General features: G+C 34.9%; 2 protein-coding genes and 1 long non-coding RNA gene across 6 annotated transcripts; 1 reads left to right on the plus strand and 2 right to left on the minus strand.

The window, feature by feature from the left end:
• Positions 1 to 330: 330 nt before the first annotated feature.
• LOC132600506 (uncharacterized) lies at positions 331 to 6,183 on the minus strand. 4 transcript variants are annotated; one of them, XR_009567214.1, is made up of 6 exons: positions 5,943 to 6,183; positions 5,208 to 5,265; positions 4,609 to 4,656; positions 3,497 to 3,581; positions 1,781 to 1,838; positions 331 to 820 (listed from the first exon to the last, which is right to left on the minus strand). It is a non-coding gene; the product is annotated as an uncharacterized LOC132600506 (long non-coding RNA). The 4 variants fall into 4 exon arrangements; XR_009567216.1 differs by having other exon boundaries at positions 331 to 817; positions 5,943 to 6,181; XR_009567217.1 differs by lacking the exon at positions 5,943 to 6,183 and adding an exon at positions 5,370 to 5,850.
• A 3,266-nt stretch (positions 6,184 to 9,449) lies between these two features.
• On the plus strand, positions 9,450 to 18,152 carry LOC132600507 (uncharacterized). The gene is made up of 5 exons (XM_060313721.1): positions 9,450 to 9,823; positions 11,638 to 12,618; positions 16,472 to 16,519; positions 16,615 to 17,040; positions 17,487 to 18,152. The coding sequence occupies exons 1-4, from the start codon at positions 9,611 to 9,613 to the stop codon at positions 17,029 to 17,031; spliced, it is 1,659 nt and encodes a 552-aa protein (XP_060169704.1). The 5' UTR covers positions 9,450 to 9,610; the 3' UTR covers positions 17,032 to 17,040; positions 17,487 to 18,152.
• Positions 17,885 to 27,192, minus strand: LOC132600508 (magnesium transporter MRS2-11, chloroplastic). The gene is made up of 14 exons (XM_060313723.1): positions 26,733 to 27,192; positions 25,287 to 25,359; positions 24,864 to 24,934; positions 24,034 to 24,119; positions 23,851 to 23,941; positions 23,120 to 23,188; positions 22,590 to 22,670; positions 22,344 to 22,509; positions 22,191 to 22,236; positions 20,701 to 20,781; positions 19,754 to 19,836; positions 19,106 to 19,149; positions 18,885 to 19,003; positions 17,885 to 18,412 (listed from the first exon to the last, which is right to left on the minus strand). Exons 1-13 carry the CDS (start codon positions 27,039 to 27,041, stop codon positions 18,908 to 18,910), a joined length of 1,296 nt encoding a protein of 431 aa, XP_060169706.1. The 5' UTR covers positions 27,042 to 27,192; the 3' UTR covers positions 17,885 to 18,412; positions 18,885 to 18,907.
• Positions 27,193 to 27,719: the final 527 nt, after the last annotated feature.

A 27,719-nucleotide genomic window follows, 5' to 3' on the forward strand; every position in this document is an offset into this window, starting at 1 on the left:
ATGTTATCTAAATATTACTAGAGGGTGTATGCCCGTGCGCCCAACACTTTGGATTATAGTGTATTTATATATATGTAATTGCGTATAATTGTAAAAAATTATGTATTGAATAGTGTTATTTGGTAGTGTTATTATGGTTAATTTTGAAGTAGTTATTGTCATTTAGGATTTAAGTCACATCTTAGGTAAATGAAACTGTGCAAGTGAAGGGTAGTCACATTAATTAGTATCAGATTTTTAAATGTGCGAAAGCCCAACAACTTAGGTTTTTAACAATTACCAAATAATTTCCGGTTAGGTTCTAAAAAGGAGCGATAGAATCTCCAGGCATAATAGAATCTGTAAATGCTTAATAGAATTCAGTTCTGCAAGTAGCATTTGAACTTCGAAAGTCACATACACTATGCATTATCAGGAGATCAAGTTGATAAAGCAAAAACTCATATCAAATTAAATTGATATTGCTTGCCAATGCCATCACTAAATATTTTTTGGAATCACTCTCGAATCAAAAATACACCATCAAAGGGACAGGTATCAAGCTCTGTATAGCACAATATGTGGGGTCGATGTTTCTTCCTCGCTGATGGAACATAATGACTTTAGTACCATATTCATTCCGCGCTCTGCAACATGTTCGTGAGCTTTTTAAAGCTTCACATGCAGCAGTCGCGCAAATAATTAGCCAACAATTAAGCCCCCATGATGCTTCGTTATGATGTACTCATGTATCAGTCAGTAACACAGTATCTTTTGGATCGTTGAGCCAGCTCCTATCAGATCCTTCATGGTTTCCAGCAGAGCAACCATGAAGGATCTGCTGCATATGAAATATCAAACCATATTCAGAACCGCTAAATTGAAGTATCAAAGGAAACGTATGTACCTCTTACATGGAAGGATCAAGGGTTCTTTGAGTACGTTGCAGTTGTATTATGATCTCATCGATATAAAGAATGTAACATTTGACAACTATGCTACATTCATGAATGGGTATTTGTTTCAAAATGTATTTAAATAATATTTTCAATTAGTATGTGATGTTATCTACATCTGATTAAGTACATACATTTATTTCTCTTCTCTATCATTTTATATCAAGACAAAGTTATTCATTCATATATAAAATTCGTTCAAGAACTCAAAGTATTAGCACCAATTTACCAATAATGGAATACCTCCAAAAATTGGTCCAAAAGACACCAGTTCAGGGGTGTAAGCTCTTGAAGAAATTTTACCAAGCAATCTGCTGTGGCTCTGTTCATAGTTGGAAGTATATTAAAATACATGTTCTGTAAGAAAAGTTGGATAAGATGCACTAAGGACCTAAAGATCATATAGCACAACCATCAGATTCTCCCTCTACTACCCTATCTCACCCGAAATCAAACATACATACATACTACTATGAGTTTTGAGCTATCAATCTAACTTTGTCTTGGTACACATCCTTTCAGAATCCAGTATCATCTAAATTTCGCATCTAATTGCTTGAAAATTCAGATGGTAAACACAAAATAGAAGAAAGACCAGACCATCAATCTTGGCTAAACTTGAACATCATCCCATCACAACTTGTCTATTCTTCGAATATTTCACTTTAAATAATATCCTTTAAAATAATACTAAAGTGGAATTTAAATTTCACTCAACTACATGTCTAAAAGTATTATTTAATGATTATATGATAATATAAACACTATAGACTTTGTAAGATTGACATCACAATGCGAAGAAGCTAAGGAGAAAAAGTGAAAGCCAACTGAAGAGTGATACTCACCAGAGTTTAAATGGATGAATATATAGAAAAGCACGCAATTACCACAACACAGTGAAACCTAAAACAAATAAGATGAAACAAAGCATAGCAGCAGAAGCATCAGTAATATATAATCTAGTGCTAATAGAACTATTCAGTATCTACGTAAAGAATACGCGAACTCCAAAGACATCTGAAATAAGACAAACAAAGAAAACCTTAAGGTCATAGTAAAAGTAAAGCAAAGACTAACATCACAGTCAGAAAGATTGCTAACAATTGTGATTATAATTATTTTTTTTATCCACTCGACCCAAATAAAAAAACCTTGAATTTCGCTAAAATTTACCAGTTTTATCAGAGGAGCATACCCACAAGCCAAATCAAATCAGATAGAAAGAACAAAACAGAACCTCAAAAGAAAAAGGTAAAACCATAGAGTAACTCAATATTACAAGATAAAGTCAATCACAAAAGTCAATCCTAGGCCTCATAAAGTGTTCTTTAAGTGAAGAAGCATAATTGATGTAAAAATTGACTTTTTCCATTATAAACAGAAAAATATGATACTAAATATTAACCATAACATAATGTCCTGTTTTGACCAACCCTGTTATGTTTGCGAGTAGATAGTTGACAGACTTCCCTAGTGTTGCACCGTTATGTATTAATTTACTGGGAGATTATAGTTTCAGCTAGTAGTATATGTTTATTATGGTTTGTAAATTTAGTATCAGTTATCAGGTTTCTTAATAGCTGCTTCAATTTTTTTTTTTTAATTTTTTTAAATACTTACCAGTATACTACAACAACCCTGCTTCAATTTTTAAATCGAAATTCCTTTTAATTTTCAAATTCATATTCATCACATACTCTTGAACAAATCCATTGCTTCCTTCACTTGTTTCCTATGGGAATCCACCTGATATTCTTCTTCCCGAAAATTAACCATAAGGTTGTTCAGTGGCACACCAAGCTAAGTGAAAGTTTTAAAATTTCTGCAAATGGATTAACCTTTTAAGAGAGTATTGAGACCAGCATTTGAGTTTGGATACCTTGCCTTTGGTTCTAGGTGGCTGCTTCCACTTTGTTTAAGATTTGCTCTATTTACCTTTATCTTCTGAAATGGAGATACTGAAACCATCAAGGTTCTTATTCTTCTTTCACATGGACTTCTCTTGATCTGGGGAATCTTCATCAAATCATGATTTTCTGCCGAGGTAGCTATTCTCAAATCTATCAACAACTTTTTTAATATTTGGTAGGGTCTGAGGTCTCTATACATATCTCTTGCTCAAAAGAATTGAAATTTTCACTGGAAAGATTCACAAATTGTAGTAGTTGAAGCAAAACCAATACTTAAGGTTTAATGTTGATCAATATCATAAAACATTAATGCAAATTCCATCCAAAATAAAGTAATTCATATTCTGAATCTTTTCAAAGCAATCACAAACAGTCACTTAACTTACAATTGGCTAGAGGCCTTACTCACGCTTCTATTATAGTTTACCCTAAAAAGAAACTTTTATCATTGCCCCACGGACAGATACAAATTTCAAGCTCGGATCCTCAAATCCAAACTCTATGTCCTAAAGTTTGAGCTCCATAGTTAAAAGTATATATATCATCTTATATTTACTATAACGATTTGAAGACAACAAATTAAAAATCTTTACAATCTTCGTTTTATTTTTCAACAGTACATAATTTATTGGGATTGTTAAGTAATCTTACTTTATTGGGGAAGCATCACTACCGCACCTTTAAGCCATGTGAATATGCAATATACTCCTTTCTGCTAACAAAATAATCTATCAATCTGTCACAATTCACAAACCAATGTTATATTCTTACATTCCTTTGTATTGCTGCTTTGAAGATGATTAGATAGTGATCAAGATTAATAGCTTTTATTCTTATGTCTTAATTATAAATCACAGAGTTTTAAGTCATTTTTGACACAAAATTGAACTTGAAATACCTACAATAATATTTGAAAAAGAAAAGGTAAAATGTGAAGATAAGAAGCATGAGAAAAAGTAAAACGCGAAGATAAGAAGCATGATATATATATCCTTAAGTTTAAAATGCGGAATTCAAACTTAAGGCATGTGTTTCCTGAAATTTGAATTGTTGAGTTAAAATCTTCAAGTCTGTGTGTCCTGAAGTTTGAACTTTGGAATTCGAACTTCAAAGTGTGCCCAAGATTGCAAGACTAAAAGCTTACATGAATTCCCAATCAGTGATTTAAGAAGTGGATGCCAAAGATATGCCATCTTTCACTTCTTAGTATCGAGTTCATAATATCGTTTACTTTTGCTCATCTTCTATCGGGAGGAAGACGTTATAATCAAGTAACCACTTCAACACTAATTAATTAAGTTTAGAACATATCTTCCTCTCTCAATTTTATACACGCGATTCACAAAATATCGATCCTTGAGTGAATTTTCTTGGATCAAAATTTGACTACATTGTATTCAAGTCTAATCTGAATATCTACCATTTAGTATAGATTATTCATCTGCAAGATGTGTCCGGTAGGAATTTTCAGTTGTCAAGAAAAAGAATACTATCTAACCCCAAAAGTTCAGATTAGATACCCAACTAAAATAAACCCCTCTAATAGTCAGTAGAAACATAGGTAAAAAGATGTAAACAGGAAAACCCAAATCTTAAAGAGCTATCTGGTTGTAAACCGCCAAATCTCGTGAAAGATTAAATAATTTTAAAAATATTAATACACGAAAGGCCACATATGAAGCTCCTAGGGCTCAATTATGCCAAAGCTGAAGAAGAAAAAGCAGAGGATTTTGTGAAAATAAAATGAGGAGGAGGTTGGTTACCACAGAGAGTGAGCAAGCAGCAAGAGAAAGCATGTGTTTGTAGACCACCTGCCAAAACACAAAAGTAAAAGAAATTATCCAATTGCTTCAGGCATATAAACATAAGAAAAGCCAATCGGAGAAGATCAAAAACTATTATAGATTCAAAGTTTATGATGTGAGAATTACTGGTGCATAGCATATGTTATAGCTATATAAACAATAACTCTCCAAACACCAATTCCAATAAAAGAAAACATGCTCCTCTTCCACTGCAATATCACATTCCTCAAACTCAATGTTTAACATTAAAAAATACAATAATGAAAGACCACAAACATACTTTATGGGAATTTCATATCTCAAAAAATGCATGTGTTGTGTATGCATCTATTTTCAAAATCAAAGATACCAGTATCGACATGCATGTAAGAAATCCATCTAGAGAAATTAGATCAAACTTACAATGAAGAACAAATGATTGAAGCACTAAAATTCACCAGTAAAATAGTGATGTAAGAAACCATTTGCTTTTAGCTTCCACTGTTGTTTGATAGAGAGTTTGGAAATTGAAGAAGCAATTTGACAATAATCTAGCAATGCAGAAGAGTGACACTTACTTAAATTAAAGAGGCTAAACACACATATGTACACAATCACTGCAACACAAAGTTGAACCTACAGCAAATAAGATCAAACAAAATATAGCAATCCAACTATTAGTAATATAAAACTTATTGTTATTTTCTAAAAGGCAGAAAGAATTTAAATTTTTTTTTTACCTAAAATCCAACCAAGAAATTTCACCAACAGATTCAATCAACTTTGTCAATAACATAAAGAAAGTTCCAACTTTATAGTAATGGCAGAAATCAGACAACATTAAAACTATTATGTACTTGAAACAACATTAACACTATTATGTTTCATCACTGTTCAATCTTTCTTCGACTCTATTCTCTACCCATATTCCCTATCCAAATGCTTCTAAAAAAGGTGCTCTGTAAAATGAGCTTTGGCTTATTATCAATTTTCATGGATGGCTGAAGTGAAATCTAAGCTATATAAAGTACCCACTATCTCTTTTCTTTCTTACTTGCTTTTCCTCTTTCATTTCATTTCAATTTCCAGCCTTTTGTCAATTTTCCATTCGATTGAGTTCATTTTTTATTTTATTTTCAACTTTGCTGCTTTGTGGGCACTTTGAATGCCGCAGCCCTCTTAGTCTTCCCTACCCTTGCTCTTTCCTACCCATTTTTCTTACACATATTATCAAACACCGTGTACTTAAATCCCCAAAACCCTACTTTTTAGAAGAAACGATGCTCAAATTAGAAGAGTTCAAAAATTAATACCTGATATTTGAAAATTACAGCACCAGCCTGAGCAAAATTATACTATATTTTTTGTGGTATAAATTGATGAGAAGCTTCTTGATTTACTGTATGTGAAGAGGATGAAAATTAAGTTTCTGGATTGAAGGTAATATAAAGTATGAAAGCTGGTGAATTTGGGTCATTAAAATGTGGGTAAATTAAAAAGTGGATCATTAAAGTGGGTCCACCAACGGACGACGATGGTGCCTTTTAAACTGGCTCTTGTGAAGGGTAGTAATCTTTACATAAAAACTGGCTAAATATCTATTAGTTTTAAATTGCAGCTTATTTCGAATAGAAGTCGTAAAAGTGGCTATTTGTGAATTTCTCCCGCAAAACTCCCTTTAAGACGTGTTGGGCCTATTGGACCATATAGAATAAGGCCCAACCCACAAACATTCAAAGCCCAGCGCTCTATTTAGTCTTCTTTTTTTCCTCTATATCTTACTATAGGAGTTCAAAATCAAAAATGATTATAGATGGCCACTTTCACATATTTTTATGGGATACTTACACATATGTACTGCCCAAACAAACAGTTTGCAGTGTACATAGCCTATTAAATTTTTACAGCTAGAATAGCCAACATATGTTTATATTGAATTTCATGATGCCAAATCTATTTTAAGGTTAATTTTTTAACTTCTTCCCCGAGCTACTATAGAACTCTCTTACTTTTTTAAGTTTTTGTTTTTAAAATTTGTGTAACATGATGTATAAAAATATATATATACATTTTTTTATACACTATTATACATTACATATACAATACTCTGGTAAAGAAAAAGAGGCAGAGGAGAAAAGTTTGAAGAGCGAGTTTGATTTGATTAAGGGTTGAAAGAAATATTTAAATATATACAAAGTGGGCCAAAACTGGTAAACTTAAAAGAGTTGGGCCTAATTTCGTAAACTATATGCCTGATAGGTGTCGGGCCGTAATTTTCTCTATTTTTATGACATAGCTCAGATTGATAGCATTGCAAACGTTGAATTCAGCTCAATGTGCATTTGGGCTCCATTGATCATACAATCTCATGTAAACCTATACTTAGGGCAATCCACAAATATCCACTTTTCATCATCAAAAAATAGTCACGGTCATGAAATTTTAAATGTCCATAGTTGAAAAATTAAAATATTATTATGATGTATCATCTATGAAATTTGAGATCTCGTGACAGTGGTTATTTTATAAAACATAGTCGAAAAGTGAACAGTAAACGCTATTTCTACGTATTTAAATGCATTATGGATGAATAAAAAAACGAGAATGTTTAAATATGAAGCGTGGTCCATCTGTTATTCGGAATTTAATAACTTCCAGATCTCAGCTTCTGAATATTTCTGCTAACAGACGGTGTATGAAAGATTCCAACCATGAACCCCATTATCCAATTATACTCCTCAATTTTAAAACAGTTGTTGTCTAAATTATTATAGGGTTAATTGCGGTAAAATAATAAAATCTACTTTTGTAACCATAAAATCACTCAACTTTCAATTTATTTCTTTGCTATTTTTCTGGCCAACTTCACACGAAATCACCAACATTTCATTAAAAAACGGTTGAACAGTTTGCTTGCCCTCCTTCAAATAATATAATGCAATTCACTGCATTTTTTGAGGTCAACTAATATAGGAAGAGGTCAGAACTGATATGTATAGTCACTTGTTCCTTTTCCTCTTAAATTTTCAATTTGTGAATGATATTTGCTTTTAACATGTTTTTAGTAAGATCGCTTGAGGAACACCTCTCATTATTCAATTTATTATTCCTTAAAGCAATGGCCACCTAGAGTGATGCTAACATAATAGCTGAAACAATTATTTTGTCACATATAGTCCAACAAGTTATAAAAGCTCCATAATCAGACCATGAAAAGAAAAATAAAGAAAGAAAGAAAGAAAGAGATAGCATACAACTCATGTTATAAGATTTTTGAAAATTCAGAGTTACCTTGTCCTCATTTTTGCCCAAGAAAACAGATTAAGTTTCCATTTGGCTATAGATTTTGAGAGCATCTGAATTGTTTGGCCATAGATCTTGGGCCAAGATCTATGTTTTGGCCTTTTCAAATTTTTTAAAAACTACCCCAAACTTTTATATTTTATAAAAACTTATCCATTTATAACCCAACTAATTTTATCTACCATATTCTTCTATTAAAGTTGTATCTATCATGTTTCCACAATTAAAACAGTCTCTTTTATAAAGTGAAGATTGTTCATACAATGTGGGAAAAAGTATATTAAAGAATAGCTAGTTACTAGCGCTGTTTTTTTTCTTGCACGGATGGATCTTTATATTGTAATTTGAATTGTAGTAGCTAGTAAGTGTGTTATTAGCAATTGGTATAAAAATATCATGTTCTACATAATTTGAGATTAGCAAGTATGTATGTTTTGTATGGTTGGGTATTCTTGATAGTTTAAAACTTATGAGTATAAGTAATGTTTCATGTTTTCCAAAACAAAAAAGTGGAATATGTTTTCAGACTATTTCTTCAGTTTATTTTAGAATCATGGTATGCAGACCAACTTGTGTACCACTCCGCTATTCTACCAAATACCCGTTATCTTCTATGAGCAGAGTATCTAGTAATTCTGTCCACCAAAATTTAGACAGATGAAAAAAAACATCTAACTATATTTTTTCTTCAGAATTTATTAATATTTGTTGCTTCATTTTGCTTTATATTCTGTTATTTTGCCGTCTTATTTTCTTGCATCTCTGCTTCAAATTCTTTTTTTTCTTTTGAACTGAGGGTCTATCAGACTTAGCCTCTCTACCCTACAACTACAAAGTTAAGGTAAGATTTGCGTACATCCTATCCTTCTCACACCCCCACTTGAAGATTATACTGGGATTGGATATTGTTGTTTTTAATTAGAATTTGAACTCTCATTTTCAATAATTTCCACCTACGTTATTGACCTTTATATATGAATATTCTTTTGCTTGGACATTCCACCTACTTTTTCGGTAATTTTTTTACTTTATTTATATAAATCAGAGTTACACCATAAAAATTTCAAACACAAGCACAAGTTTTTGTAAATTTACAAAACACCTAAAATTCTATTTTTCACTTTGTTACTTTTTTCATTTTTAGTAATTTCAAACAAGTAAATATTCTTTTAAAAAATTATAATCAAACACAACTTCATGTTCAACTCCAACTTAATTAACCCGTTTGGCCCTGAGGATTACTCACTTTTTTCTAATTTTTTTTCACTTTATTTAAAAATCAACATCTAGCTATAAAAATTTCACATAATGCTTAAAGTTATGTTTGAAATTTGAAAAACATTTAAAATTTTATTTTCACTTTTTTTGCTTTTTGTACATTCAAAATAACTAAATATCCTTTGCAAAAACTATAACCAAACACAACTCTCGTTCCAACTCCATTTTCAGAAGTTTCAGGTAAAGTGAAAAATATTTAATTTCTTTCCTCTACAAATTATAATCAATTCTTTTGATTCGTACAACCAAACACCTCCTAAATTAAATTAAAAATAAAATTAAAAAAATCTCTCATTTCTTCCCTCTCTTCTCCAGAATCTTCTTCTTCTTTTAGTACACTTAGGGTTTTCACTTCTCCGTTATCGCTCGTCGGAGTAACGGTAGCCGTTGGATCTACCCGATGGAGGAAGAAGATGAAAGGAACGGTTGTGATGAGAGTAGTGAAACGAGTGATTACACATCAGAAGATGAAGGTACTGAAGATTATAGACGTGGAGGTTATCACGCCGTTCGAATTGGTGATACATTTAAACATGGAAGATATGTAGTACAAAGTAAACTTGGTTGGGGACATTTTTCTACTGTTTGGCTTGCTTGGGATACACAAAAATCTGTGAGTATTTATGCAACTTATCGGTAGTATTTATTATTATGCAATTGTTGTAGTGTTTTTGTTCGTTTTATTGGGGGAGGTGATTAGACAGGACATGATACAGCTAAAGCTGACTGAGGACATGACCTTAGATAGAAAGTTATGGAGGTCGAGTATTAGGTTGATTGAGGATATGACCTTAGATATGAGGGTATGGAGGTCGAGGATTAAGCTGATTGAGGACATGACCTTAGATATGAATGTTTGGAGGTCGAGGATTAAGCTGATTGAGGACATGAGCTTAGGTATGAAGGTATGGAGGTTGGATTGAGCTGAGTGAGAACATGACTTTAGATATGAGGGTATGGACGTCGAGGATTAAGCTGATTGAGGACATGGCTTTAGATATGAGGGTATGGAGGTCGAGGATTAAGCTGATTGAGGACTTGACCTACGAAGGTATGGAGGTCGAGGATTAAGTTGAATGGGGATATGATCTTAGATATGAAGGTATAGGTATGGAGGTCGAGAATTAAGCTGATTGAGGACGTGACCTTAGATAGAAAGGTAGGGAGGTCGAGGATTAAGCTGGCTGAGGACATGAACTTAGATATGAAGGTATGGAGGTCGAGGATTGAGCTGATTTGGGACGTGACCTTAGATATGAAGGTGTGGAGGTCGAGGATTGAGATGATTGAGGACATGACCTTAGATATGAAGGTATGAAGGTTGCGGATTAGGGGTAGAAGGTTAGTAGGTAGCTGAGTGTTATTGTACTTTGTGTGGGAGAGGATGGGGGCTAGCCTACTCCTCTCGTCTCCTCCTTTCTATTAGTATTATTTAGTTATCGTGTAGTGTAGCAGTTTTAGTAGTATTATTTAGTCATCGCGTAGTTTCTTATTCTTCAGTGTGTATTACTATTTGTTGTTGCATTTTTTTTGTATCTTACCATTTTGATGCTCTATTGTTATTTTGAGCCGAGGTCTATCGGAAACAACCTCTCTACCCAAAAAGGTAGGGGTAAGATCTGCGTACATCTTACTGCCCTTCCCAGACCCCACTTGTGGGATTACACTGGGTATGTTGTTGATGTTGTATTTTTGATATACTTATTGTGCTGCAATTGTTCTAGTATTTGTTCATTTTATTTAGCAAGTTATTGTTTAATATAGCTATTTTTGCATCTATGAACTTGAGTATGTGGTGTTTGAGTTTTCTCTGTATGCGTGTGTGAGAGAGAGAGAAGATACTTCGATACAGTACTTGTTATTTCTTTGCATTTTCGATGTACTTATTATGCTGCAATTGTTGTAGTGTTTTGTTCGTCTTATTTAGCAACTTATTTGTTACTATAACAATTTTTGCATCTAAGGACTTGTGTATGTGGTGTTTGAGTTTTTCTCTTTATGCGTGTGTGAGAGAGAGGAGATACTTCAGTATAGTACTTGTTATCTATTCGCATTTTCAATATACTTATTATGCTGCAGTTGTTCTATTATGTGTTCGTTTTATTAGCAACTTATTGTTTACTATAACAACTTTTGCATCTGTGGACTTGAAGTATGTGCTGTTTAAGTTTTTCTGTGTCTGTGCGTGTGAGAGAGAGGAGATACTTCGATATAGTATTTGTTATCTGCTCTCATTTTTGACACAGTTGTGATGCTGCAATTGTTTACTAGTATTATTCGTTCGGTTTAGCAATTTATGGTTTATTATAGCAACTTCCACATCCGTGCATTTGTGTTTATGGTGCTTATGAGTTCTTCTCTGCGATTTTGCAAATTTGCTTTGAAATGCGTTTTTAGCTAATTCTTGGGTATTTTTCTGAGGAGTAGAGATATGTTGCTCTAAAAGTTCAAAAGAGTGCTCAGCATTATACAGAAGCGGCTATGGATGAGATTACTATATTAAAGCAGATTGCAGAGGGAGATTCAGATGATAAGAAGTGTGTCGTGAAGCTATTGGATCATTTTAAGCATTCCGGGCCGAATGGACAGCATGTTTGTATGGTATTCGAATACTTGGGAGATAATCTTTTGACTGTAATTAAGTACTCAGACTATCGAGGGCTAGCGATTCATAAGGTTAAAGAAATTTGCTTCCATATTTTAGTGGGTTTGGATTATTTACATCGTCAGCTTTCTATTATTCACACGGACTTGAAGCCGGAAAATATTTTGCTATTATCAATGATTGATCAAAGTAAAGATCCGACAAAGTCAGGCGCTCCCCTCATTCTCCCTTCTAGTAAAAGTAAAATTCTCTCTGAATCCGGGGCTTCCAATGAAATAAAGAGTTCAAATGGCGACCTGACTAAGAACCAGAAAAAGAAAATACGGAAAAAGGCTAAGCGAGCAGCTCAAAGATGTACGGGCAAGGAAGCTTCTGAAGAAACGGAACAAGATAATGAAGCCAGTAGTCCCGAAAAGTCTAACCCTGATGAGAAACCTAATAAAGACTCAGTTGAAGGAAAGACTAATACCAAAACAAGTGAAGGTGGCTCAACGATGGATGAAGCAAGAGATGGACAGCAGAGAAATCAAAGACCTAAAAGAGGCAGCCGAACCATGAGGCAGAAACTATTGGCTGATGTGGACCTTAAGTGCAAATTAGTCGACTTTGGTAATGCATGCTGGACGTATAAGCAATTTACAAGTGATATCCAGACAAGACAGTATAGATGTCCTGAGGTTATCCTAGGCTCTAAATATTCTACTTCAGCTGATCTTTGGTCCTTTGCTTGCATTTGCTTTGAGCTTGCCACTGGTGATGTTCTTTTCGATCCTGACAGTGGTGATAACTATGACAGGGACGAGGTATATCAACTCTATATTCAATATCTTAACCATTTAGATGCAAGCATGTGCAGATATTTATTTAGGAGTTTGGCTATTATTTACTTCCATTATTGTCTTAATTAGTGAATTAAGTTCAAGGAAAGGAATTGTATTGACAAGATATATGTTCTGTTATGTTTTTGGTTTTCGTAGACAGTAGACTTGGTGTGTACAGGTCATACCTATTTTGGGTGCTCATTCTAACAAGGTGACTAAAAAAGTAAAAACAATGGCTCTTGAATGAGATATAACTTCGGCTATGGTGAAGGGAGGGTATTTATCCATGATGATGACCGGTACAATAAGGTAAATGTATTTCATTCATAAACACGGCCAAAAAACTAGTTGTATACAACGGGTATACCTAAGGTAAAGAATCTATAAAAAGACATGATTCTCTACAAAATTCACCCATTCTTCTATACAACAAGGAACTGTTGGGTGCACCAAAAGAAAATAAGTGATCGGAGGCTACTCAATATCAATTGTGTAAAACTCGACTATACCCCCTCAAAAGCTCTCATATTTACCTCTCTCCAAATAACCCACATCAACTCTAGAGGAACCACGTTCCATGCCCTATGTCTCCTCCTCGTCTCCTACTCCTCTCCAACAAAACGATTCCTTCACAGTTTTTGGCATAACCCAAGAAATCCCAAACCACCAAAACATGTCCCACCATAGCCTCATGGTAAAAACACGTGTAGAAGAAGCACGTCCTCGCCAGCCTCCTTGCACATGTAATACCAGCTGATGCAGACAACCATCCACTTCCTAAGATTTTCCGCCATCAAGATCACCCCTCTAGTAGCTAGCCCCTAGAAAAAACACACCCCCTCGGCACCTGCATATCCATGCATCACATGGAAACACATCCTCATCCCTAACTAGAAGTTTCTCACAAAAAGATTTAACAGAGAAAACTCCATTATTCCCCAAGCCCCGCCACAAAGCGTAGGGGCTATCAAACCAGAGTGACTTGCCTATGTAGAAAGGCCAACAATCTTTGGAACTCAGTAACCTCTTAATTGTGGAAATTCTTTCTAAATCTTAGATCCCAAAAGTTCTCTCCACCTTGTGTTTCCCTAAATTTGCTAGATCATCAAGTCTCCCTTGTATGATTTTCTAAAGAAATTCTGAAAATCATCTTTCAATAAGTTGTTCCCAAAACTTAACTCACCTCCCATTTCCGACCTTGAATGAGATATTTATGCTAAAATCATCCCGTCCATCATTATATTTCTTCACAAACACCCAAAAGGCATAGCGACATTTCTGTCCACCCTCCTTCCATTATCCCATATTTATCAAAGGGAAGTAAGAGAAATTGCTTCCTTCTATCTGCCAACTTGTGGGGTGTTACCATAAATCAACTATTCAATCCATTACTATCAAGGTAAACTGGAAGCGCATGTAAGCCTTAAAGCTAGGTTCAACGTAGGCTTGGCTCTTCAGTGGCTTGGGGGAATCGTGTTGTGCAACTGTTAAGGAGATGAGGTGTAGATTCCAAAAAAAAAAAAAAATCATGGCAGCTTACTATGTTTAAAATTAGATTATTTTACAAGGTCGTCTTGACAAAAGCTGTAGTAAACAACACATATAGATTGGAAAATCAATATATTAATTGGCAAGTGAACTTTATGGGTGTAAATATTGGTGATTAGGAATATGAAATTAGAAATTCACAAAAGAAAACTCGATATTTGATTTGAATTTGAAACTTAGTTGCAGTTTTGCATATGATCAGAAATTTAATGTGGTATTTTAATATGATTGATGTAGTTTTACTTCATATAATTTACTTAATTGCAATTAGTCAGTTCATCTAGCCATATAATTCTTGTTTTTGCATGTAAGCATATTTTGTCTATTTTAGCTTGTGTTTTAATTATGGTTGCACTTAAAGCGTAAAAGACATTTGTGCCTTTTGCGCTTTTCACCTTTGACAATACTGAATCAGTCCATTAAGTCTCAATCACAAACCAGTTGGGTCAGCATTGTAATTTTTTTTAGGTTGTTGCTTTATTTGTAAATAGTTTGTCTTTTAAAGCCTTTACCCCTCCAATCCCCCCCTCCCCCCCCCCCCCCCCCCCCCCCCAAAAAAAAAAAAAACAAAAAACCGCAACAACACACACACAAAAAAAAAAAAAAAGGAAAAGAAAAGAATGTATGTCTTTTGTGTCAACTAAGGGCTTCTCTATCTCTCAAACTTATCCCTACCCAGACCTAAAGTAATAATAACAACAAAATTATATCCAACTAGTTGGCAATTGCCTATATGGATCCTTTTTTTACATCCTGCTCTATTCTTAGCTATGTTCTAATTGATTCCTAAAAACTATGGACTTTTGCGCTGCTAAAAAGAAACTATGGATCTTTTACGACTATTTTCCTCTGTGTGATTCTAAGTTATCTCATCTATTTGTAGCTCCTTCAATTGCCATAGTGTCGCACCTTCGAGTTGGTGCATTTGGAGGTATACGTTGGACAATGGCGAAACTATCTTATGTGATTTCCCTTGTTTTATTCTTTGTGTGCGCTTACCTAAGTTGGTCGGACTCTCCAAAAATGTTGCCGCACCCGTGTCAGATCCTCCAAAAATGCACTACTTCTGGAGGATCCGACACGCACCCGTCAACATTTTTGAAGAGTCCGAACAATATAGGTACTGCTTACTGGTACCTTGTATCTAATCTTGTAGATGGCACATCTGTTTTAACATCAACATTTCTATGACACTAATCTTGGGAGGCTACATGCTCCTCCATCTTTACTTAATTTTCTTTTTAACCAAAAAGGTGTAAATGTCCTGAAGAGCCCGTTTGGATTGGCTTATAAGTTGCTTATAAGCTGTTTTCAGCTTTTTTGAGTGTTTGGCTGGCTAGCTTATAAGCCATTTTGTGCTAAAATAAGCCCAAAAAAATAATTTGACCCATTTGGCTTAGCTTATCTAAAGCAGCTTATAAGCTGAAAACAGCTTATAAGCCAAAAAAAAAATAAGTTGGACTACACCAACTTTTTTTTTTTTTTTGACTTATAAGCTGTTTTTAGCTTATAAGCAGCATTTTTTAAGCCCATCCAAACAGGCTCTAAATAACCTTTACCTTCTCTTTTGCACCCCTCCCCCTCCCCCCTGCTAATTGTCGTTAACTCCAGCAAATATTATTTCAGTAGATAGTGTAAAAGGATCTTTCTCTGGGGACTCAGTTATCAACTTGTTGTACAGTAAGAATTTCGGAATGTGAAACCTAAAATGGAATATGACAGAATGCGTTTTTGGCTTTAACGCATTACTTTAATGTGTGATATGCAAATTGTGTCAATCTCTCTGAAATATGTTCTTCCTATGCTTCCTAAGATGCCATTACTGTATATTATTGACTATCATATTTCCTAGGCTTGCCTGAATAGATTATTTCAAGTACCAGCCATTAGTTTCACCTTCTGTGATCTTTTAATTAATTATTTAGTTGAGCTTGTGGATGGTGAAGCAGTCACTTTCTTGGTGAATCACAGTTTACTTTTCTAAAAGACAACATATACAGTATGACAACTGACTCGAACTAGTTATTTATCTGTTTTGGATAAAATGCCCTCAGTTGCACGCTACTATCATGGCATTGAGTCTTGTTATTGATATTCACATGATTATACAAAAGTTAGTGGAAGACCGGTTCGTGTTTTTGAGCTTTTGATGCCACAGTTTGTCTTTCTTTTGTTGGATTAGTTTTTTCCAGGTTTTGTTCGTACAGATATATAAATAATTCTGTAGTTTACTGCTATTGATTGCTGGTTCGGTTCAATGATTTTATTGCTTCTCATTTCTGCACAGGATCACTTGGCCCTCATGATGGAGCTTCTTGGAATGATGCCACGCAAGGTGAGTTGAACACTGGTTCAACAAGTGAATAGCTAAAGAAGTGGTTTAATGTAAAATAGCTCAAGTAGGAGAGCTGATCTTAAGTTTGCGTGCAGATTGCCTTAGGTGGGCGCTATTCGCGGGAATTCTTCAACCGATATGGAGATTTGAGGCATATCAGACGATTGCGGTTCTGGCCTATGAGTAAAGTGCTTAGGGAAAAGTATGAGTTCAGTGAACAAGATGCTAATGAGATGGCAGACTTCCTTGTTCAAATACTTGATTTTGTGCCTGAGAAAAGACCTACTGCAGCTCAATGTCTCAGTCATCCGTGGATCACTGGAGGCCCTCGGGATCTTGCTCCTTCTACAACTAATTCTATATCCGAAGCAACTGAAAACGGTGGCTCGGAGAAGAAGAGGGAGAAGGATGAGAGGGAGGCAATGGAAGTAGGAGTAGGCAATATTGTGATTGATGGAACCACAAAGCCTGTCAAAGTTTCTCAATCCGTAAATCCAGCGAAGCAGAGTTGACTGATTCAGGTTGTGGTCCTTTTTTTCCATCTTGATTTAACCATTTTTTGCCCCTTATGAAAGTTTGCAAGTGGATGGTTCCCTTCATACCTATTTCATTTGCCTCTTCATTCTTTCAAGATGATCACTAATGTATCGTTGTTGAAGCATTTTTAGATTTTGCGTACGATGTATTATTGAGTAATGTATCACAGTATTCTTTGCGGGAGTTGAATAGCCTGTCCTTTCTTTTGCCTTCTTGACAAAGCTAGTCTTGAATCTTTGATTGCCTGTATTTCGTTATAGAAAGTGTGCAGTAGCAGCAGTTTGGATTTAATTTTAATGAGGGAAGCTGAATTTTATGGTTGAAGGCTTTCACAGACATTTTCCTGAGTATTATTTTGATAGAATCCTTGTTTCAACTCTTTGCTGCCTTGAGCTGGTCGTTACATTAACATGTTTATTTACCATTAAAGATTAACCGAAAGTGAAGGGTCTTATCACACGAAAAAGGTAATTAGGGGCCTTGTTCAATTAAGAGTTGTGAGATCAAAGTTCTTGTTCCGCGATTATTGTTCAATTAGTAGTTGTGAGACTAAAAGTTTTTGTTCCGTGATTTTTGTTCAATTAAGAGTTGTGAGATTAAAGTACTTGATCCGCGATTACCCTGCTGATTAAGTTTACCTATTACATTCTATCGCTGCTTATTTTCCCTTTTTCACTAATTAGTGCCCTGCAAGAATATGCAAGATAGTATTTCGGGAGACATTGTTTACCATGTGAAATCAGGGCCATTTTTTGGCCTGGGATACTTTGCGATGATATAAATCTGCACGAGAGAACAAGACAATAATTACAAACCGCTAACCCAACAGAGGAAAATTTGAACCCAAAAGGGGTTCAGATATCAATACATAAATGGCATTGTTTAAGTTCACAATCTGTTGTCCACACGACTATGAATGAAGGTATGATATTTCAGATAATTTTATCTTGGACATGAGAACTCTCTCAAAGGCTACTCTTCTACTTAGCTGACTCAACACTGTCCTATATTGTGTTTACAAGAGTACAATCAACCCCACTTTTTATGTTAAAATGTTGCACTAACTTATTTTGGGAGATATTACACTACATAAAAATCTGGTATAGAGAGTGATGGCTATTCCTAATGGGCACCCATGGTATATAAACTTGCAGAAGATTTAGCATTGTCACCTCTCTCAAATCCTATGGATTTTGATTTGGGACAAACTGCATATCATATTTTGCTGATGTTGCACCTTACTAATGTGCAATGATCCAACATATCAGTCATGGTGCCGACTATGCTACTAGTATTCAGCAACTCTGGGGCACCTACTGCGGTTGCAAGCTGAATCTTGGTCAAGTTTTGCATCACCTGCGAATAAAGTAGACAATTCCAAACTCATGATGTGAAATAGTCAAATAGATGTACTTCGACTTGGTGTGTATCTGGCATGTTGGAAATTTTAGGAAAATTACTTATTTTTCAGAAGTAAGAGAATCACTGATTTTTTAGAATTTTTTTTTCCTTCATACCAAAACACCCTTAAGAGTCAGCCGCATAGGTGGCAGTAAGCTACCAGTCGTGTTTAACTAGGTTTGCTATAAGCCTATAACTGGAGATAGTCTTTTCACATGTAAGTTATGCCCAATGGCAGGCCTACTTGTCACTGTTTTATTGCACATTCCTAACTCTACTAGAACATCTTAAGTTCTAGCCAATTAGCTCATCACCCTTTATCCATATTACCACCTACAGGTACCTAGAGTCCAAGAAAATCATTGTTTCATGTGAACTGCAAGGAGGTAAGTCAGTAGTACTAATTACGAGTGAGGAGGGGCTATACCTGATTGCTGAAAAAGTAGCTGCTTACAGAATTTTCCTTGTTCTCAGATACCAGTACATGAGATAAAAGGCCATAACAGCACCAACGATAATTCCTGATGTTGTAAGCCAGAACGCAAACTGCATTTATCAGAAAAAATATATTATGAGAAGACAGAAAATTGGAAAAATTGCACAAGATGAGGAGATTGGTAACGAGTTCTTGAGATCTAAAAAACATACCACATGTTCCTCTAGATAGGATTTTAAGTTCATGCCAAATATACCTGTACAAAAGCCAATGCAAGTGTGTTATAAACATGAGCTTAATAGTATACACGCATATCAATTTGCTATATATGAATATTATTTTTTAATACATGAATAATTTAAAGCACTAGAATAGAAGAAGAAAACTATCTTTTCTACTTCTAATCCAATTGCAATCCATTCTTTTAACAGTAAGACACATGTATGAGCTAATAACCCCCACCCCGCTGTACACACACCAAGAGCGACACGCAACTGAAACTAAGAAGTGTTGGAGAGCCATATATTTACAGAACCTATCAGTCAAAAAAATTTAACTCTAAGCGAATCAATACTCAGGCTATATCCACTCCATGTAAAACAAGATGAATTAATAATCCCGGGTGAGCAGTTGGCTGAAGTAATTCGCGAAAATGTAACAAACCTGTCCCACTTAAGCCCTGTGAACTCTACTAGTACTACATATACCTAAGTTGGATACATATACATCACAGAAAACTTCTTAGCAGACAAACTGAGGGGAAACAGCTGATTCTCATGAAATACATCAGTGAAGAAAATACTGGACATGTTTAAGCTAAAATTATTATACTTGTTTTCCAGTTTAGTTGGACTAGATACCTGCTACCAGGGCACCAACGGCAACACAAAATGTCCCAACCTGTAGAATCAATTCGAATCTGCTCACCTCAAGCCTTCGAGAACTGAAAAGGACAAAAAAACCTTTTACATTGAAATCAAGCATGCTCACTAATAATGTTTTTCACGACTATGTATCAGTAGACCACAAAGAAGCCAAAACACAGTATGAAATCAAACGCAGATAAACCAATTGAAAAATCGATAATCTTGTTTCAGTTGCAAACCTTTTACCTGATCAGTCAATTACCAGCGACAATCTTAGTAGATATTTCATTCATTTCTCATATGCATTTATTTATAGAAATCTTAGCAGTTTTAGCTAAAGAACCATGTTTTCTGCAGTAAGAACGTCTCTTAGATATTGTTTAGTCAATGTACAACTTATCACTAAAAAGGAAAAGGTTATCAACGGTTCAACAGGAATTTATGGTTACATGCTTCATCTGCTTTTCTCTTTCTTTGTTCTTTAAATAATTTTTCATTTTTTAGTGGGATAAGCGGTTTCAAGACTAAGTACATCTTCACTCATTAAAATTTACGTAAAAATTCTCATTCGTTTAGTCGTATATGGAAGTTTAATGCTCTAGTTCATTTAGTTGATTTCTAGTTCTCACAACTGAACAAATGGCTCGCTGATCAAGAACACTAGCAGAATCCGTTAGCAGTCCATCAATACTTTTGGCCTATGGTAAATTTATCTGCTGAAATGAAACCAGCTTATAAAGTGTCTTCAATACGTTGCATGAAATATGTTTCAAAAAAGTTTAGGCCGTGAAAATTAATTAGAAGAGTTTTTCAAGTGAACAAGAGCAAGTTAGACCAATTTACACCACATATGCATAGTTCTCGCTTTTCAACTTTCCATCACCCAGTTAACCAGCACAAGGATAAAGAGTTAGCGGAAAAGTAACAAGACATGTACAAACCTCAAATTTACAGCAATTGAGTCTTCCATTTCTTTTGCAGAATCAAGGAGCCTTTCTGCTTGACCATGACAAGATTCACATCTGCAGTTGGGTGAACTAATGAGGTCAAATGTATTCAGTAACTTGCAGGACTAATATTTGGTACAGGCAAAACAGGAAAGGATGGCTCGAGATTCAATCTTTATGATCATAAAAATTTGCTTTATAATCCTCTAAATTTTTATATTTTGATTGGTGGACAACTATGCTCTAACTGTCATATAATTTCAAGTAAAAGCAAATTCTATAGAACAATGTGAGACCAACAATGTTATACGGAGTTGAGTGGTAGGGCAATAACACCCAACATATCTACAAGATAAGGCTATATAAAAGAGGATGTCAAGATGGAGACAAGATTATAAGTGAGATCACGCTCGACCAAAAAAAACAAGTAGCAAACGCAGAGGATAAATCAGGAGGTTGCCGAGGATAGTTTGGTCATGTCCTACACAGACCTTCAAATGCACAGGTCTGTAGGTGCGACATTATGATGATTGAAGGTGTGAAAATGAGACATGTAGACCTAAAATCACATTGAGAGAAGTTGTCCTAAAAAAAAAACTACAACCTCCTGACCTATGGAAACTATAACAAAGAACAGGACACAATAAAAGCAAAGATCCATTCAGATGAAACAAAAAAAAAAAGTTGTCTTGGTAGACTTACCACTTACATTGGTTTTGGCCTTTGGTAAGAGCCTTTTTAGTTTGCTCAGAGATTTGTGTAGACAGTAAAAAAACAATGAAAAACTTACAGTGTTTTAAAACTCATAAGTTGTTTTAAAAGAAAAAAATATTGAGTATTGGGACTAGGGTCTAAATAGGACAAAATGTATGTTGAGGTTTCACATAGCCAATCCTAACAAGTTTTGATTGGCTTTTTTTGTTACTTTAGTTCAAAAGTAAGTCTGATAGAGAAACATCACATTAGGGTTAAAAATTTGAAGTTTAATGAATTGTGAATTCATGAAAGTTCTAAAAATGTATTACAAAAAAATATGTCAAACAATTTGGTACGTTTCAAAACAGAAAGAATGTCATATGAATTGGGACGGAGGAAGAACCATACAAAATTTCTTGCTGATATTTCACTGTAAGAGTCAGGCAGTATAGACCAAATAGGAAAACCTTACCTCGAATTTGAAATAGGCCCTTCCATACACCAAAAAAGTTATTCAAGACAAGCTCAGGATAGAAAAATATTGTTTAGTTTTCAAGATTCGATATACATTGTACTAGTGCTCAGTAAAATTCCGGGTTCTTTTAACTTTTTTGTTATTTGACTCCTTATTCTGTAGAACTTCATTTGAAACTGACGCCCAACCAGAGCCCAACTAGTGCATGTTGCTTGATTATGTTATTGCAGAGTAAATACATAAATTAAGGATGCAAAAATTAATGAGGTACACTATCTACACTAATGGGGCTGAAATTGCACCAATAGACAACCTCTGAAGATAATTTTCCAAAAGCATTTCAATTTCTTCCTCTTCTTCTGCAAAATAGAAGGAAAAATAAGCAAGTGTTAGAAGCATAATTGATCATCTGGTATCTGTTGTATTCCATATGCAAGTCAGAGTGAGTATGGGAATATAAACACACCTTCAGCAATCTCCTTTTCCTGGGGCACGGAGCACTCCATCTCATCATTTTCTTTCTTAAGCACACAATTTCTCCCAATTAAACAGATGCGCCGTATTTCATGAGTATCCTCTAGAATATCAAGTAGCATTTGCTTAAGAGCCCCTGCCCTCGAACCCAATTCGACCTGTCACAAGAAACAGAAAGAAAGTCGTGATATAATGAATCACGACTAATTGTATAAGATATACTGAATTGTAATCTTACCAGTTTCTGTTTACTGATACGAAGTTCCTCCAATATGTCTCCAGTTAATCGGTTAGGCAAAACCTCAAGCAGTGCTTGAACCTGCACCAAGCGAGGCAAAGTATTTCTAAAATTGAAACTAACTATACCAAGAAGGCAGAAAGAGAGATACCTTAATTCTAAGGGGACACACTCTAGCAGCTAGGGAAGATGAGAGATATTAATTGGGGCTGTTTCACATATAACAAGCTCAGGATAATCTTCTAAAATGACTTTCAAAAAATACTTTAGTTAGAACAGATTTGTCAGAACAGAAGTGATGGATAGAAAATTTATAGGAAAGTGATAAAATTCCTTCCATTTTCATCCTCCCTCACCAAGATAACATGCTTACAGAGAGGACTCACGGTGTTGAAACATGCCTAGGATAAGAATTTTGGTTTCAACATATAGCTGATCAGTAGAAGAAGTATAGGCGGAAACTGGAAAAATTCAAACAATAGAGAAGAAAAACAAACAGTACTTATGTACTCACTATGTTCCATACTCACACGTGGTTCTAAATCCCACAGCCTATGTTCATATCTTTGTATCCGTGAATGCAGTGCTGCTTCAACCACCTGAAATTTTCAGAAAAGAAGTCCTTTTAGAAACTTCAACCATATATTACAGTTGACACTCCAGTTCCATTCAGAATTTCGTTCTATGTCTTGTGATTCGTATTTCTAATTCAGTCACATAACATGAATAGGCGTCCACTTTAGATACCTATACTGCTAAGCCAACACTAACTGCACTTTAGGAAAATGTACTTCATGTTCTGCTTTATCTGATGGCACTAAATCTAAAATGGCGACCCTCTTGAGATGCCCAATAACCAAATTTAAGCCATCATGCTTTAAGTCATTCAAATTAGATATCAAGAATCACATCAAGTTTCTTCTACATCAGCAAGTGAAGAACATAAACCTTCTTTCCATTTGATTTAATGGATCAAGCACAACACGGATAACGTTAAGGAATTGATGCATATTAACAATATTTTCGTCTGCAATTCCCTAGGGATCATTTTGATAGCATTTCAACTGAAGTTGTGGCCTTCAAGCGAATTTCTGTCTCCTATGTGATGTAGCATTAATGTCAAGAAGTATGATTTGGGTCTTAAGAAGATAATCATTTTGCAAAGTAGTAACACTATTATTAAGGCAGAGATTGCAAATTAAATTGCGGAGATAATTTACAACTCTTTCAATATGTAAAGCTGCTGGTTGGACTGACTAACCTCCAATACGAATGGCATTGATGGCCCTCCATTTGTGTTTGTAGGATTTAGCCGTGGTAACAACGAGTCAATGAAAGCCTTTCCTCCGTTACTATAAGCAGATCAATTAAATTGTTAAGTTCACAATCAATCTCTGCTATATCAGACCAAAAAGTTCTAGAATATCTAAGTATGAAGTATTACCGGTTATAATTAAATATAAGGACTCGTTCTTGATTTACTATGGCCCGTAAAGAACCTAGATTCAATAGAATTGCATGCTCACGGACCTGGAAGAATATTTATAAATGAAGTCCATGAAAAACAGCCAGTGGAGTAAGTTAGATGCTTAAGTTGAGCAAGAAGCTAATCTATAACACTTTAGCAGAAATTATGGTAGAAAATATCTTAAATTAAAAGCACAGGTAGGACTGCACAACTTGGCTAATCTTCAACAGTATCTCTGTGAAATCTGAGTTTGAAACAGTTACTTCTAAGCAGTTGTGGTAATAAGCAATAAAAATTTCTAACTATGTCGTTTTCAGATTCATAAAGAAATAATGAAAGAGAAAAAGAGAGAAGCACAAGGATAAAGAAAAATATGTTCTTCAGTAGCAAAACAAACAAGGATGAATCAGTAAAAAAGAAAAAGAAAAAAGATATTCTTTTCTATCAGTGCCTTCCAAAGATGAGCCTTATCTGCTGTGAGCCAATTGCCATAACTTTGTCCTAAATACGAGATCATTAAGTAACATTCTTCCCATGTAGTGCTTATCAATTTTCACCAAGAGAAATTACAAACAACGCCTGGGGGGTAGCCGCGTAATTAATGAGCTTCTTTTATGAATTAGGAAATACCAAGAGTTAGTTTAAAATAACATTCATAAGTTGCATGTAGCAGAGTTCTTATACTGAAATAGATGGTTAAATTAAGATCGTTACTTCAGCCATGTTCCAAAGGTGATCTAGGTATACGTGCGAACAAGCATATAAGAGTGAACATTTTAAGAAAAAATACATAGTTGTTGGAATACCAGCAAAGCAGGCATTGAATTTGTCAACCACAATGATGGATCAACACTCCTGATATCTCGAGGACGTAAACCTGTTTTCAGCAAAATAAAGAAACCAGCGAATGCACATGAGAAAGAGGCTTTAATATAGGGATTTCAGATCAGCTAACTGAGATATATTATCTTAAAAAAATAAGAATAGAAGGATCCCAAGTATGATCAATGTTAAACATAGAAGTAAATGCTTTGAGAATTTACTCTGTGAGATGATAGTAGAATCAAATACTAAGTAGAGACTTTTATCAGGTAAACTTTCAGAAAACACAAAAGTTTCTCTCAAGTACGGAGCTTATTGGTGAGTGCATAGTCAGTTTCATCATATAATCTCAAATCTATAGGTAAGAGAGGGAACGCGGGAGAGATTGAAGAAGAGAAAGGACTCACCACTTGACTTCAGCAAGTGCCTTCTGTTTATTTTCCTTTTCGCTACTGTCCCAGATGTCTTTACCTCCACTACCTTAAGAAAAGAATCAAAGTATTAGCAATAACTTTGCCATTTTAATTGACTTTGAAGGAGGATGGGAGTTTTCCAAATGTTAGTAGAAATGAACCAACAAAATTATTGAACAGCTCAACATTTATGATCATCTATTGCGAAGAGATGCATCTTAAATTTATAGTGAGCTAACATCATGAAGTTCTCCAGAAATTTTTCTTCTTGTCATGAAGGTATAACAGACTTGCACGAACAAGGAGAAAACAAAGTCAGGATCTATCTGTTGCACTATCTAACGTAATCAAGAAGTTAAAATTAAGAGGTAGGTGTCTCTCACATCATAGATGCCCAAGCATTACAGATGTAGCTTCATCAATATCTCTAAATTCAGTACTTTGATCGACTTTTGACAGTCTGGAAACCTAATCTTTTAGTTCATTAAGAATATTAAACTTGAAATGCGATAAGTTGTCCTCAGTGAACATTGGTTTATTAGTTAAAAGATAAGCAACCCCTGTTCCCACAAAAACAAAGGGACAACCATCTCTTGTATGCTCAAGTCATAGTAATGTAGTGGGTTTGGCATTTACTAAGCACAAATACAGTAGGAATGAGATTCGGAAGCCAAAGCCCATACGTCAAAAATTAATTCACTAAAACTCCTTTCCATCAGTAACCTGTTGCATTCGACATCTCTTCTTTCATCTTTGACTGACATAGTTTTAACTGCTATAATAAAGACATCCGAAGTCGACTAGAAATTTCTTCTGTCTCTAGAATTCCTACTCTGGTCCTATAGAATTCATTTTGTTTTTCAGATTAAACATAAATCACAACCATAAGCAAACATGAATCTCTATTTAAGCAGCTGAAAGCTCAAAATCTCTTGCTTTCAGGAATTCGTCATGCCTTAGTTCCCTCCTTTTGTCTACATAATCATATGGCAAACTCCTCCAAAGGAAGTTGTCACAATTGCTTAAGTCATAATCTGTGCCCAGTCAAATGAGTTCACATAAATTGAAACGTATGGAGTTAGATGCAATTCTTCTCATTATTCATATTAAAATGACGAAAAGATACATCTTAAAATGTTAGTCAAAGTTCACCCATTGTCGAATCCTACTCAGTACTTATAGCAGAACGGGCCAATCTGGTCTTTCACAATAAAGCGATAGACGGAACTTTCATGAAACGACTTATTAGTAGATTAATAGAGCACTTCGGAATGGCATATACATCACATACATCCTGCTGGATCAAGTAAAAACTCTGCCGTCCCGACTTTCGAGAAGCAAAACGTGACAAGTAAAAGTGAGCAGTGGAGAGGAAGTAAAATTGCAACAAAATTTTGTGTAAGAAGAATTGAATGATTGAAAATAAAGTTTATTAAGGACCTCATAAACAATTTCCCGTATTCCAAGGGAACTAGCTGAGCCATTTGACAACTTCTCAACATCCTCATCCTCATCATCATCATCATCATCGTTACCGTCCTTAACCAACGCAGGTTCCAGCTCAGTTGATTTCGCAACACACTCAATTCTCACTCTCCGATCATTTAAAACTCGCAGTGTCGGCGCGTGATTCTTACGCAAGTAAGGAAACTCCAATTGCGACCGGAAAAGCGCGTATCCGGAAATTAAAACTTGAAGCTCCGGTGAACGTACCGGAAATTGAAGTAAATGCGGAGAAGTTGTCGCCATTGTAGAGATCTTGAGAAACTTCTAGGAGATTTTCTCAAGTCATATGGATAATGTGTGAGTTATATAATAGTGTGTGTCTATATGTATATTTGTGGGTGAGAAATTGTGTGTGTGAGAGAAAAAAAAAAAAGACGATGAAGTTGGTGGTTGTGATTTGAAGAACATGTGAATGGGAGGGAAAGGGAAAGAAGAATTATGGTTAAGATTGCTGCCACCTCACTTGATAATATCCAATGACCTTAACGTTGACTCTTTTTACTGTATACAATTTTCATAATTCATGTATAATTTTGACTTTCGATGAGTAAAACGTGACAAATAAAAGTAATGCTTAATGCATATGCGATCTCCTAAACTTATTCTTTTTTTTTTTTTTTTTGACACCTCAACTAAATGTTATTCTTATTGAACCGCTGAACTTGTTCTTAAGTTTATCTATCAAACATAATCCGACTTACATAGTATTCCATCTTCAATGTAAGAACATTCTAATATATATTCTAATTTAATTATGTCAACTTTTAGCTAAGATTAGCAGCAATTGAGAGGAGAAAAAATGAATAGCTCTTTATTAAACTAGCAGTGAAAGAGCAGAAACAGACACATCCATCACCTAAAGAATAGCTTACCACATGTCTAAAATATTACTCCACCTTCATTTCCCTAATTTAACTTCTG

This window comes from Lycium barbarum, chromosome 6, assembly GCF_019175385.1.
Source record: "Lycium barbarum isolate Lr01 chromosome 6, ASM1917538v2, whole genome shotgun sequence".
NCBI lineage: Eukaryota > Viridiplantae > Streptophyta > Magnoliopsida > Solanales > Solanaceae > Lycium > Lycium barbarum.